At 42.0% G+C, this 15,568-nt stretch overlaps 1 protein-coding gene across 1 annotated transcript in view; it reads left to right on the top strand.

Moving 5' to 3' along the window:
- LOC139758861 (glyoxylate/hydroxypyruvate reductase A-like) overlaps positions 1-15,568 on the top strand; it is a 154,770-nt gene that overhangs the window by 93,125 nt on the left and 46,077 nt on the right. The window contains exons 6-7 of the mRNA XM_071680726.1: positions 264-360; positions 7,163-7,276. Of these exons, the coding sequence (XP_071536827.1) occupies positions 264-360; positions 7,163-7,276 (211 nt within the window). The remainder of the gene's footprint in view (positions 1-263; positions 361-7,162; positions 7,277-15,568) is intronic.

Genomic DNA, 15,568 nt, shown 5'->3' on the forward strand with positions numbered 1-15,568 from the left:
CGTCTGTCCAGTGATGCTACATAACTTGTGTGTCCAGTGATGCTTGAATTTATGCACCTCCGCACACCTCCGCACAGGAAGGCGTACGAGGTTTAGGGGCCCCGTTATTTTAGGAATAACTTTCATTACTCTCCTATGTGGTCCATGATCGGGGTTGAGAAACGTTGGGATATCACAGGTCGAAATATCTGTTTTGGAATGATTGTTGTATTTTGTGTCATTTGTTGACGAAACTGGCTGTCATATTGTTTCATGCGTTTCAGTTGCCAAGTTCTTAAAGATGTTTCACAGTTGTGTGCACGCCTACACCAGCGCTCCTCCTTCCCCCGGCCACAGGAGCAGTCATGTGGATAAATACTGGTAAAGTAATCTTTCTCTTTCCATATCACATTTTCTGTATCTCATCCTGTACCATTTTCTTTCCACGCAGGGTCATCACTGCTCATTACAATTTTTATCATGGTCATAAATATTTACAGTCAGAACTTCTCATGTTCACAGTCCCTCACGGCGACCTTTCAACTTGCCTTACGCTTTCCATTTCCACACATCTCATTCTCATGCAGGATAGTTAACGTGTCTTCATCATTCCATCATGCAGTTTAACCATTCACTATATCGTTGAGATTAACACCAGTGTTGACACAGTTATGTTTACTGGCACTTATGGTTGGCAACCATCTCCAGTACACGGTGCAAGACTCGCATGAACTAGAATGTAACAATTTTGTAACGTGATATAATTAATCTGCAGCTTCAACATGATATAATCAAGTAATCTGCAGCTTCAACATGATATAATCGCGTAATCTGCAGCTTCAACATGATATAATCAAGTAATCTGCAGCTTCAACATGATATAATCAAGTAATCTGCAGCTTCAACATAATATAATCACGTAATCTGCAGCTTCAACATGATATAATCACGTAATCTGCAGCTTCAACATGATATAATCACGTAATCTGCAGCTTCAACATGATATAATCAAGTAATCTGCAGCTTCAACATGATATAATCAAGTAATCTGCAGCTTCAACATAATATAATCAAGTAATCTGCAGCTTGAACATAATGTAATCAAGTAATCTCTAGCTTCAACCTAATATAATCAAGTAATCTGCAACTTCAACATAATATAATCAAGTAATCTGCAGCTTCAACATATAATCACGTAATCTGCAGCTTCAACATAATATAATCAAGTGATCTGCAGCTTCAACATGATATAATCGAGTAATTTCTAGCTTCAACCTAATATAATCAAATAATCTGCAGTTTTAACATAATATAATCAAGTAATCTGCAGTTTCAACATAATGTAATCAAGTAATTTCTAGCTTCAACCTAATATAATCAAGTAATCTGCAGCTTCAGCATGATATAATCAAGTAATCTGCAGCTTCAACATAATGTAATCAAGTAATCTGCAGCTTGAACATAAAATATTCAAGTTATCTGCAGCTTTAACATAATATAATCAAGTGATCTGCAGCTTCAACATAATATAATCAAGTAATCTGATGCTTCAACATAATGTAATCAAGTAATCTGCAGCTTGAACATAAAATAATCAAGTTATCTGCAGCTTTAACGTAATATAATCAAGTAATCTGCAGCTTCAACATATTATAGTCAAGTAATCTGCAGCTTCAACCTAGTATAATCAAGTAATCTGCAGCTTCAACATGATATAATCAAGTAATCTACAGCTTAAACATAATATAATCAAGTCATCTGTAGCTTCAACATAATATAATCAAGTAATCTGCAGCTTCAACATATAATGAAGTAATTTGCAGTTTCAACATGATATAATCAAGTAATCTGCAGCTTCAACATGATATAATCAAGTAATCTGCAGCTTCAACATAATATAATCAAGTTAGCTGCAGTTTCAACATTATATAAGCAAGTAATCTCTAGCTTCAACCTAATATAATCAAGTAATCTGCAGCTTCAACATGATATAATCAAGTAACCTGCAGCTTCAACCTAATATAATCAAGTAATCTGCAGCTTCAACATAATATAATCACGTAATCTGCAGTTTCAGCATAATATAATCAAGTAGCCTCTGGCTTCAACCTAATATAATCAAGTAATCTGCAGCTTCAACATGATATAATCAAGTAATCTGCAGCTTCGACATAATGTAATCAAGTAATCTGCAGCTTAAACATAAAATAATCAAGTTATCTGCAGCTTTAACATAATATAATCAAGTAATCTGCAGCTTCAACATATTATAGTCAAGTAATCTGCAGCTTCAACATAATATAATCAAGTAATCTGCAGCTTCATCCTAATTTAATCAGGTAATCTGCAGCTTCAACATGATATAATCACGTAATCTGCGGCTTCAACATAATATAATCAAGTAATCTGCAGCTTCAACATAATATAATCAAGGTAATCTGCAGCTTCAACACAATATGATCAAATAATCTGCAGCTTGAACATAATATAATCAAGTAATCTTCAGCTTCAACATAATATAATCAAGTAATCTGGAGCTTCAACATAATATAATCAAGTAATCTGGAGCTTCAACATAATATTATCAAGTAATCTGTAGCTTCAACATAATATAATCAAATAATCTGCAGCTTCAACATAATATAATCAAATAATCTGCAGCTTCAACATAATATAATCAAGTAATCTGGAGCTTCAACATAATATAATCAAGTAATCTGCAGCTTGAACATAATATAATCAAGTAATTTGCAGCTTCAACATAATATAATCAAGTAATCTGCAGCTTCAACATAATATAATCAAAAGTAATCTGGAGCTTCAACATAATATAATCAAGTAATCTGTAGCTTGAACATAATATGATCAAGTAATCTGCAGCTTCAACATAATATAATCAAGTAATCTGCAGCTTCAACATAATATAATCAAGTAATCTGCAGCTTCAACATAATATAATCGAGTAATCTGCAGCTTCAACATAATATAATCAAGTAATCTGCAGCTTCAACATAATATAATCAAGTAATCTGCAGCTTGAACATAATGTAATCAAGTAATCTGCAGCTTCACCATAATATAATCAAGTAATCTGCAGCTTGAACATAATATAATCAAGTAATCTGCAGCTTGAACATAATGTAATCAAGTAACCTGCAGCTTGAACATAATGTAATCAAGTAATCTGCAGCTTCAACATAATATAATCAAGTAATCTGCAGCTTCAACATAATATAATCAAGTAATCTGCAGCTTCAACATAATATAATCAAGTAATCTGCAGCTTCACCATAATACAATCAAGTAATCTGCAGCTTCACCATAATACAATCAAGTAATCTGCAGCTTGAACATAATATAATCAAGTAATCTGCAGCCTTCAACGAGTATAGTTGTGTCGTAGTGGTCATATAATGAACTATTTGTATGGTAAGGGACTGGACACTTACACTCAAGTGACTCTTAACATTATATAATACTCTTAGACTACTGCATGCTCTCGCCAGTACTATGTTGATTAATTCACGTTCGACGATGTAGGAACCTATATAGGTTCAGTCACAAAAGTAACCCAATATTAGAATTGATTGAATTAATACCATAAGAATTCTCTTTGAAATTGATCTAAGAATTGTTGTTCTGTATCTGGAAAGGATATACATAGGAAATCTTAAATAGTTTGAAAAGTGTAGCATTTATCTTTTTCTTCGAGTAATTTTATCTTTGACATAAAACAGAGTCCCAGCCTGTGATACATCGACCTGGTGTACCTCATCTTGTATTCACACAATCATTTCTTGTGACATAAACCACAATATTATCTATCAGCTTCTCAGTGCTACTTGTACTTACTCTGAAACGTCTGGTTTACATAATCTTGATCCCTCCTCTCTCGCTGCTCGACCCTCCTATAACAACATCCCAAGTTTTACTTGATCAACAAATGTTGTGATGTGTACATTATCCCCAACCTTCAGCCTCTCCATTTTGAACACATTAACCACATTGTATTGGTTTTCATATTTCTGTTAAACCAGAGTTTGAGTAATTGATTTAGTGTATTACAAGGAAACAGTTACTGCATTAACAGTGTAGCAAGTAAGTTATGACGTATGATAAATAGATATCTTGAAACATGACAGATGTGACCAATGATCAGTAGATTATCAAACATGTCTTCAGCAAGTGTTTCCAGTGTTATGATAATTAACGACACTAATTACAGTGATATGCAAGGAAATGTACAGTGGAGGAATCAGCTTTGGCAGTTCGTTTGTGTGTATTATGTTCTGTAATTGTTGATAACTAGAATCTATATATTCTAATCTATAGAGAAAGAAAATTAGGATGATATAACACAGCATGCAAATGTGGAAGTCTGCTTCTCTTGGTGAAGATTATAGTGTTGACATGAACATAGATGGTGAACCATCAGTTGTACACGAAGTTGCTTGTGGGATGAACTGTTGTCCTCACTGTGTTGCGTGTGGGATGAACTGTTGTCCTCGCTGTGTTGCTTGTGGGATGAACTGTTGTCCTCGGTGTGTTGCGTGTGGGATGAAGTGTTGTCCTCGCTGTGTTGCGTGTGGGATGAACTGTTGTCCTCGCTGTGTTGCTTGTGGGATGAACTGTTGTCCTCGGTGTGTTGCGTGTGGGATGAAGTGTTGTCCTCACTGTGTTGCGTGTGGGATGAACTGTTGTCCTCGCTGTGTTGCTTGTGGGATGAACTGTTGTCCTCGGTGTGTTGCGTGTGGGATGAAGTGTTGTCCTCGCTGTGTTGCGTGTGGGATGAAGTGTTGTCCTCACTGTGTTGCGTGTGGGATGAAGTGTTGTCCTCGCTGTGTTGCATGTGGGATGAACTGTTGTTCTCACTGCGTTGCGTGTGGGATGAACTGTTGTCCTCACTGTGTTGCTTGTGGGATGAACTGTTGTCCTCGCTGTGTTGCTTGTGGGATGAACTGTTGTCCTCACTGTGTTGCGTGTGGGATGAAGTGTTGTCCTCGCTGTGTTGCTTGTGGGATGAACTGTTGTCCTCACTGTGTTGCGTGTGGGATGAACTGTTGTCCTCGGTGTGTTGCGTGTGGGATGAACTGTTGTCCTCGCTGTGTTGCGTGTGGGATGAAGTGTTGTCCTCGCTGTGTTGCTTGTGGGATGAATTGTTGTCCTCGCTGTGTTGCTTGTGGGATGAACTGTTGTCCTCAGTGTGTTGCGTGTGGGATGAACTGTTGTCCTCACTGTGTTGCTTGTGGGATGAATTGTTGTCCTCACTGTGTTGCGTGTGGGATGAAGTGTTGTCCTCGCTGTGTTGCTTGTGGGATGAAGTGTTGTCCTCGCTATGTTGCGTGTGGGATGAAGTGTTGTCCTCACTGTGTTGCGTGTGGGATGAAGTGTTGTCCTCGCTGTGTTGCATGTGGGATGAACTGTTGTCCTCACTGCGTTGCGTGTGGGATGAACTGTTGTCCTCACTGTGTTGCTTGTGGGATGAACTGTTGTCCTCGCTGTGTTGCTTGTGGGATGAACTGTTGTCCTCACTCTGTTGCGTGTGGGATAAAGTGTTGTCCTCGCTGTGTTGCTTGTGGGATGAACTGTTGTCCTCACTGTGTTGCGTGTGGGATGAACTGTTGTCCTCGGTGTGTTGCGTGTGGGATGAACTGTTGTCCTCGCTGTGTTGCTTGTGGGATGAAGTGTTGTCCTCGGTGTGTTGCGTGTGGGATGAAGTGTTGTCCTCGCTGTGTTGCTTGTGGGATGAACTGTTGTCCCCACTGTGTTGCGTGTGGGATGAAGTGTTGTCCTCACTGTGTTGCGTGTGGGATGAACTGTTGTCCTCCGGTTGTTTGCGTGTGGGATGAAGTGTTGTCCTCAGCTGTGTTGCTTGTGGATGATACTGTTGTCCCCACTGTGTTGCGTGTGGGATGAAGTGTTGTCCTCACTGTGTTGCGTGTGGGATGAACTGTTTGTCCTCGTGTGTTTGCTTGTGGGATGAAGTGTTGTCCTCGCTGTGTTGCTTGTGGGATGAACTGTTGTCCCCACTGTGTTGCGTGTGGGATGAAGTGTTGTCCTCACTGTGTTGCTTGTGGGATGATTTGTTATCCCCACTGTGTTGCTTGTGGGATGAACTGTTGTCCTCGGTGTGTTGCGTGTGGGATGAAGTGTTGTCCTCACTGTGTTGCTTGTGGGATGATTGTTGTCCCCACTGTGTTGCTGTGGGATGAACTGTTGTCCCCTGTGTTGCGTGTGGGATGAATGTTGTCCTCGCTGTGTTGCGTGTGGGATGAAGTGTTGTCCTCGACTGTGTTGCGTGTGGGATGAAGTGTTGTCCTCGCTGTGTTGCGTGTGGGATGAAGTGTTGTCCTCCTGCGTTGTTGCTGTGGGATGAACTGTTGTCCTCATGTGTTGCGTGTGGGATGAATGTTGTCCTCGTGTGTTGCGTGTGGGATGAACTGTTGTCCTCACTGTGTTGCGTGTGGGATGAACTGTTGTCCTCACTGTGTGCTGTGAGAATGTGTCCTCACTGGTTGCTTGTGGGATGAACTGTTGTCCTCGGTGTGTTGCGTGTGGGATGAACTGTTGTCCTCACTGTGTTGCGTGTGGGATGAACTGTTGTCCTCGCTGTGTTGCGTGTGGGATGAACTGTTGTCCTCGGTGTGTTGCTTGTGGGATGAAGTGTTGTCCTCACTGTGTTGCGTGTGGGATGAAGTGTTGTCCTCGCTGTGTTGCTTGTGGGATGAACTGTTGTCCTCGGTGTGTTGCGTGTGGGATGAAGTGTTGTCCTCGGTGTGTTGCGTGTGGGATGAAGTGTTGTCCCCACTGTGTTGCGTGTGGGATGAAGTGTTATCCTCGCTGTGTTGCTTGTGGGATGAAGTGTTGTCCTCACTGTGTTGTGTGCGGGATAAAGTGTTCTCCTCACTGTGTTGCTTGTGGGATGAAGTGTTGTCCTCACTGTGTTGCGTGTGGGGTGAAGTGTTGTCCTCGCTGTGTTGCGTGTGGGATGAAGTGTTGTCCTCACTGTGTTGCGTGTCGGATGAAGTGTTGTCCCCACTGTGTTGCTTGTGGGATGAAGTGTTGTCCTCACTGTGTTGCGTGTGGGATGAAGTATTGTCCTCACTGTGTTGCGTGTGGGAGTCAACTTCTGTACATCATCTGCCTAATTTTGTGTGATAATCATTTGTTTTCCATATGGTAGGCATACTGGCGAGCTGCACATGTTTCTGAAGCAGTGTGACTACATCATTAACGTGTTACCCTCCACACCGAGCACCAGGTGGTTACTGGGAGGTGACACATTGGAGAATGCCAAGTAAGCACATAACATCATTTGTTTTTGATGATCTTGCCTTCTCATATGTCACATGGAAGTAGATAACTTTCAGAATGGTCTTCCTGAAGTAGAAACGTAGTATTCTTACATATATTTTAGCTATTACATCACTCAATGTGAATGAATGATTAGTACATTTTCTTATCCGTCATTTCTTGTAACATTCTCCAGTGACTGGGCGTTAAGAGCCCATACAGGTAAGATGTCTCACTTTTCATTTATTTTTTTTTTTTTTTCATACTATCCGCCATTTCCCGCGACAGCGAGGTAGCGTTAAGAACAGAGGACTGGGCCTTTGAGGAAATATCCTCACCTGGCCCTCTTCTCTGTTCCTTCTTTATATCTGATTGAAAATTACTCACTTCTGTGGAATTTTTTTTTTACAAAATCGAATGTACTGTTTTTAGGAATTTCCAAATACCCGTTGTATTTGAAAGTAAGAAATAAACACATATCAAACAATTACATGATCCCAATGTTTGTTTACATGATATTGTCTCACCTCTGGACACGGTCATGTTACGAGTGGAGAGAAGTTGTTGTTGTCGGGGTCAGAACACAGAGTTATCCCCCGGGGGTCTGCACCAGCGGCTCATCCCCCGGGGGTCTGCACCAGCGGCTCATCCCCCGGGGGTCTGCACCAGCGGCTCATCCCCCGGGGGTCTGCACCAGCGGCTCATCCCCCGGGGGTCTGCACCAGCGGCTCATCCCCCGGGGGTCTGCACCAGCGGCTCATCCCCCGGGGGTCTGCAGCCTCTGCATCAGCGGCTCATCCCCCGGGGGTCTGCACCAGCGGCTCATCCCCCGGGGGTCTGCACCAGCGGCTCATCCCCCGGGGGTCTGCACCAGCGGCTCATCCCCCGGGGGTCTGCACCAGCGGCTCACCCTCACACCATCATACGTCAGCTGGAGGGTTGGGTCTTATCACTTGTGATCACAGAACACGTCCAGGCCAGTCATGATGTCCCATCACTCACACCTCAACACCTCCCTGTTCACCATTGCTTCCCTCGATACCTTTGCTTCTAGGCTTCAGAGATGTTGTATCTGTAGTTTCCTGTTGTATGCTACATCAACATGAAATGGAAGAACTTTGTTTGCTCTGTAGGTCTTCGTGTATAGCAGTATGTAGCTTCGCCAGACAACGACTACTTCACATGAGTTGTATTATTGTTTTGTTTTCTGTATTTGTAAAGTTAGTTCATGCATCGTGAAGTATATTTCTTGTATATTCAGATTTTAGGATTAGTATCAATAGTATCAATAGTATCAATAGTATCAATAGTACCAATAGTATCAATAGTATCAATAGTACCAATAGTATCAATAATATCAACAGTACCAATAGTATCAATAGTATCAATAGTACCAATAGTGCCAATAGTACCAATAGTATCAATAGTATCAATAGTACCAATAGTATCAATAGTATCAATAGTACCAATAGTATCAATAATATCAACAGTACCAATAGTATCAATAGTATCAATAGTACCAATAGTGCCAATAGTACCAATAGTATCAATAGTACCAATAGTACCAATAGTACCAATAGTACCAATAGTATCAATAGTATCAATAGTACCAATAGTGCCAATAGTACCAATAGTATCAATAGTACCAATAGTATCAATAGTATCAATAGTACCAATAGTACCAATAGTACCAATAGTATCAATAATATCAACAGTACCAATAGTATCAATAGTATCAATAGTACCAATAGTACCAATAGTATCAATAGTACCAATAGTATCAATAGTATCAATAGTACCAATAGTACCAATAGTATCAATAGTACCAATAGTGCTAATAGTAACAATAGTATCAATAGTACCAATAGTACCAATAGTATCAATAGTATCAATAGTACCAATAGTACCAATAGTACCAATAGTATCAATAGTATCAATAGTACCAATAGTACCAATAGTATCAATAGTACCAATAGTACCAATAGTATCAATAGTATCAATAGTACCAATAGTACCAATAGTATCAATAGTATCAATAGTACCAATAGTATCAATAGTATCAATAGTACCAATAGTGCCAATAGTACCAATAGTATCAATAGTACCAATAGTGCCAATAGTATCAATAGTATCAATAGTACCAATAGTACCAATAGTATCAATAGTATCAGTAGTACCAATAGTGCCAATAGTATCAATAGTACCAATAGTACCAATAGTATCAATAGTATCAATAGTACCAATAGTACCAATAGTGCCAATAGTATCAATAGTATCAATAGTACCAATAGTGCCAATAGTACCAATAGTATCAATAGTACCAATAGTACCAATAGTATCAATAGTATCAATAGTACTAATAGTATCAATAGTATCAATAGTACCAATAGTGCCAATAGTACCAATAGTCTCAATAGTACCAATAGTACCAATAGTAACAATTTTATCAATAGTATCAATAGTACCAATAGTATCAATAGTATCAATAGTACCAATAGTGCCAATAGTACCAATAGTATCAATAGTACCAATAGTACCAATAGTATCAATAGTATCAATAGTACCAATAGTGGGATATCGTTGGTATGTAAGTACCCACACATATGTGTGCTTCTTTCATGAATAAAGAAAACGGTGAATCACTTAACATTTCAGAGTCTGTTTTCGTACGAAGTGGTGGAGGTGTTACCTATCCTGCCTTCTGATACCATGGTGACCTATCCTGCCTTCTGATACCATGGTGACCTATCCTGCCTTCTGATACCATGGTGACCTGTCCTGCCTTCTGATACCATGGTGACCTGTCATGTCCACTGATTGCATGGTGACCTATCCTGCCTTTTGATACCATGGTGACCTATCCTGCCCTCTGATACCATGGTGACCTATCCTGCCCTCTGATACCATGGTGACCTATCCTGCCTTCTGATACCATGGTGACCTATCCTGCCCTCTGATACCATGGTGACCTATCCTGCCTTCTGATACCATGGTGACCTATCCTGCCTTCTGATACCATGGTGACCTATCCTGCCTTCTGATACCATGGTGACCTATCCTGCCTTCTGATACCATGGTGACCTATCCTGCCCTCTGATACCATGGTGACCTATCCTGCCTTCTGATACCATGGTGACCTATCCTGCCTTCTGATACCATGGTGACCTATCCTGCCTTCTGATACCATGGTGACCTATCCTGCCTTCTGATACCATGGTGACCTATCCTGCCTTCTGATACCATGGTGACCTATCCTGCCTTCTGATACCATGGTGACCTATCCTGCCTTCTGATACCATGGTGACCTATCCTGCCTTCTGAAACCATGGTGACCTATCCGCCCTCTGATACCATGGTGACCTAACCTGCCTTCTGATACCATGTGACCTATCCTGCCTCTGATACCATGTGACCTATCCTGCCCTCTGATACCATGGTGACCTAACCTGCCCTCTGATACCATGGTGAACCTATCCTGCCTTCTGATACCATGTGACCTATCCTGCCTCTGATACCATGTGACCTATCCTGCCTTCTGATACCATGGTGAACCTATCCTGCCTTCTGATACCATGGTGACTTATCCTTCCTTCTGATACCATGGTGAACCTATCCTGCCTTCTGATACATGGTGACCTATCCTGCTTCTGATACCATGGAGACCTATCCTGCCTTCTGATACATGGTGACCTATCCGCCCTCTGATACCATGGTGACCTATCCTGCCTCTGATACCATGTGACCTATCCTGCCCTCTGATACCATGGTGACCTGTCCTGCCTTCTGATACCATGTGACCTATCCTGCCCTCTGATACCATGGTGACCTAACCTGCCTTCTGATACCATGGTGAACCTATCCTGCCTTCTTGATACCATGGTGACCTATCCTGCCTTCTGATACCATGTGACCTATCCTGCCTTCTGATACCATGTGACCTATCCTGCCTTCTGATACCATGTGACCTATCCTGCCTCTGATACCATGGTGACTTATCCTTCCTTCTGATACCATGGTGAACCTATCCTGCCTTCTTGATACCATGGTGACCTATCCTGCCTCTGATACCATGTGACCTATCCTGCCTTCTTGATACCATGGTGACTATCCTGCCTTCTGATACCATGGTGACTTATCCTTCCTTCTGATACCATGGTGACCTAACCTGCCCTCTGATACCATGTGACCTATCCTGCCTCTGATACCATGTGACCTATCCTGCCCTCTGATACCATGGTGACCTAACCTGCCTTCTGATACCATGGAGACCTATCCTGCCTTCTGATACCATGGTGACCTATCTGCCTTCTGATACCATGTGACCTATCCTGCCTCTGATACCATGTGACCTATCCTGCCTTCTGATACCATGGTGACCTATCTGCCTTCTGATACCATGTGACCTATCCTGCCTCTGATACCATGTGACCTATCCTGCCTCTGATACCATGGTGACTTATCCTTCCTTCTGATACCATGAGGAACTATCCTGTCTTCTGATACCATGGTGACCTATCCTGCCCTCTGATACCATGGTGACCTATCCTGCCTCTGATACCATGTGACCTATCCTGCCTTCTTGATACCATGGTGACCTAACCTGCCCTCTGATACCATGGTGACCTATCCTGCCTTATGATACCATGGTGACCTAACCTGCCCTCTGATACCATGGTGACTTATCCTTCCTTCTGATACCATGGTGACCTAACCTGCCTTCTGATACCATGGTGACCTATCCGCCCTCTGATACCATGGTGACCTAACCTGCCCTCTGATACCATGGTGACCTATCCTGCTTCTGATACCATGGTGAACCTATCCTGCCTTCTTGATACCATGGTGACCTATCCTGCCTTATGATACCATGGTGACCTATCCTGCCTTCTGATACCATGGTGACCTATCCTGCCTTCTGATACCATGGTGACCTATCCTGCCTTCTGATACCATGGTGACTTATCCTTCCTTCTGATACCATGGTGACCTAGGCTCCTAGGATTTTCGCCCCCTCCCCCACCCTATGATTCACTTCCGCTTCCATGGTTCCATCCGCTGCCAGATTCACTCCCAGATATCTAAAACACTTTACTTCCTCCAGTTTTTCTACATTCAAACTTACCTCCCAATTGACCTGACCCTCAACCCTACTGTACCTAATAACCTTGCTCTTATTCACATTTACTCTTAACTTTCTTCTTTCCCACACTTTACCAAACTCAGTCACCAGCTTCTGCAGTTTCTCACATGAATCAGCCACCAGCGCTGTATCATCAGCGAACAACAACTGACTCACTTCCCAAGCTCTCTCATCCCCAACAGACTTCAATAGTTGATCCTCTTTCCAAAACTCTTGCATTCACCTCCCTAACAACCCCATCCATAAACAAATTAAACAACCATGGAGACATCACACACCCCAGCCGCAAACCTGCATTCACTGAGAACCAATCACTTTCCTCTCTTCCTACACGTACACATGCCTTACCTCCTCGATAAAAACTTTTCACTGCTTCTAATAACTTGCCTCCCACACCATATATATATATATATTGGATTATTGGATTATGTGTTAATTGATAGGCGTGTAAAAGAGGGATTTTTGAATGTTTAATGTGCTGAGAGGTGCAACTGGAGGGATGTCTGATCATTATCTTGTGAAAGCGGTGAAGATCTGTAGAGGTTTCCAAAAAAGAAGAGATTGTTGGGGAGAAGAGAGTGGTGAGGGTAAGTGAGTTCGGAAAGGAGACTTGTGTGAGGAAGTACCAGAAGAGATTGAGTGCTGAATGGCAAAAGGTGAGAGGAAATGGTTTGAGGGGAGTGGGGGAGGAATGGGATGTATTTAGGGAATCAGTGATTGATTGCGCAAAAGATGCTTGTGGCATGAGAAGAGTGGGAGGTGGGCTGTTTAGAAAGGGTAGTGAGTGGTGGGATGAAGAAGTAAGAGTATTGGTGAAAGAGAAGAGAGAGGCATTTGGACGATTTTTGCAGGGAAAAAATGCAATTGAGTGGGAGAAGTATAAAAGAAAGAGACAGGAGGTCAAGAGAAAGGTGCAAGAGGTGAAAAAAAGGGCAAATGAGAGTTGGGGTGAGAGACTATCAGTAAATTTTAGGGAGAATAAAAAGATGTTCTGGAAGGAGGTAAATAGGGTGCGTAAGACAAGGGAGCAAATGGGAACTTCAGTGAAGGGCGTAAATGGGGAGGTGATAACAAGTAGTGGTGATGTGAGAAGGAGATGGAATGAGTATTTTGAAGGTTTGTTGAATGTGTCTGATGACAGAGTGGCAGATATAGGGTGTTTGGGTCGAGGTGGTGTGCAAAGTGAGAGGGTTAGGGAAAATGATTTGGTAAACAGAGAAGAGGTAGTAAAAGCTTTGCGGAAGAAGAAAGCCGGCAAGGCAGCAGGTTTGGATGGTATTGCAGTGGAATTTATTAAAAAAGGGGGTGACTGTATTGTTGACTGGTTGGTAAGGTTATTTAATGTATGTATGACTCATGGTGAGGTGCCTGAGGATTGGCGGAATGCGTGCATAGTGCCATTGTACAAAGGCAAAGGGGATAAGAGTGAGTGCTCAAATTACAGAGGTATAAGTTTGTTGAGTATTCCTGGTAAATTATATGGGAGGGTATTGATTGAGAGGGTGAAGGCATGTACAGAGCATCAGATTGGGGAAGAGCAGTGTGGTTTCAGAAGTGGTAGAGGATGTGTGGATCAGGTGTTTGCTTTGAAGAATGTATGTGAGAAATACTTAGAAAAGCAAATGGATTTGTATGTAGCATTTATGGATCTGGAGAAGGCATATGATAGAGTTGATAGAGATGCTCTGTGGAAGGTATTAAGAATATATGGTGTGGGAGGCAAGTTGTTAGAAGCAGTGAAAAGTTTTTATCGAGGATGTAAGGCGTGTGTACGTGTAGGAAGAGAGGAAAGTGATTGGTTCTCAGTGAATGTAGGTTTGCGGCAGGAGTGTGTGATGTCTCCATGGTTGTTTAATTTGTTTATGGATGGGGTTGTTAGGGAGGTAAATGCAAGAGTCTTGGAAAGAGGGGCAAGTATGAAGTCTGTTGGGGATGAGAGAGCTTGGGAAGTGAGTCAGTTGTTGTTCGCTGATGATACAGCGCTGGTGGCGGATTCATGTGAGAAACTGCAGAAGCTGGTGACTGAGTTTGGTAAAGTGTGTGGAAGAAGAAAGTTAAGAGTAAATGTGAATAAGAGCAAGGTTATTAGGTACAGTAGGGTTGAGGGTCAAGTCAATTGGGAGGTGAGTTTGAATGGAGAAAAACTGGAGGAAGTGAAGTGTTTTAGATATCTGGGAGTGGATCTGTCAGCGGATATATATATATATATATATATATATATATATATATATATATATATATATATATATATATTTTTTTTTTTTTTTTTTTTTATACTTTGTCGCTGTCTCCCGCGTTTGCGAGGTAGCGCAAGGAAACAGACGAAAGAAATGGCCCAACCCCCCCCCCCATACACATGTACATACACACGTCCAGACACGCAAATATACATACCTACACAGCTTTCCATGGTTTACCCCAGACGCTTCACATGCCTTGCTTCAATCCACTGACAGCACGTCAACCCCTGTATACCACATGACTCCAATTCACTCTATTTCTTGCCCTCCTTTCACCCTCCTGCATGTTCAGGCCCCGATCACACAAAATCTTTTTCACTCCATCTTTCCACCTCCAATTTGGTCTCCCTCTTCTCCTCGTTCCCTCCACCTCCGACACATATATCCTCTTGGTCAATCTCTCCTCACTCATTCTCTCCATGTGCCCAAACCATTTCAAAACACCCTCTTCTGCTCTCTCGACCACGCTCTTTTTATTTCCACACATCTCTCTTACCCTTACGTTACTCATTCGATCAAACCACCTCACACCACACATTGTCCTCAAACATCTCATTTCCAGCACATCCATCCTCCTGCGCACATCTCTATCCATAGCCCACGCCTCGCAACCATACAGCATTGTTGGAACCACTATTCCCTCAAACATACCCATTTTTGATTTCCGAGATAATGTTCTCGACTTCCACACATTTTTCAAGGCTCCCAAAATTTTCGCCCCCTCCCCCACCCTATGATCCACTTCCGCTTCCATGGTTCCATCCGCTGACAGATCCACTCCCAGATATCTAAAACACTTCACTTCCTCCAGTTTTTCTCCATTCAAACTCACCTCCCAATTGACTTGACCCTCAACCCTACTGTACCTAATAACCTTGCTCTTATTCACATTTACTCTTAACTTTCTTCTTCCACA

This window comes from Panulirus ornatus, chromosome 31 (genome assembly GCF_036320965.1).
Source record: "Panulirus ornatus isolate Po-2019 chromosome 31, ASM3632096v1, whole genome shotgun sequence".
In the NCBI taxonomy this organism is placed as follows: domain Eukaryota; kingdom Metazoa; phylum Arthropoda; class Malacostraca; order Decapoda; family Palinuridae; genus Panulirus; species Panulirus ornatus.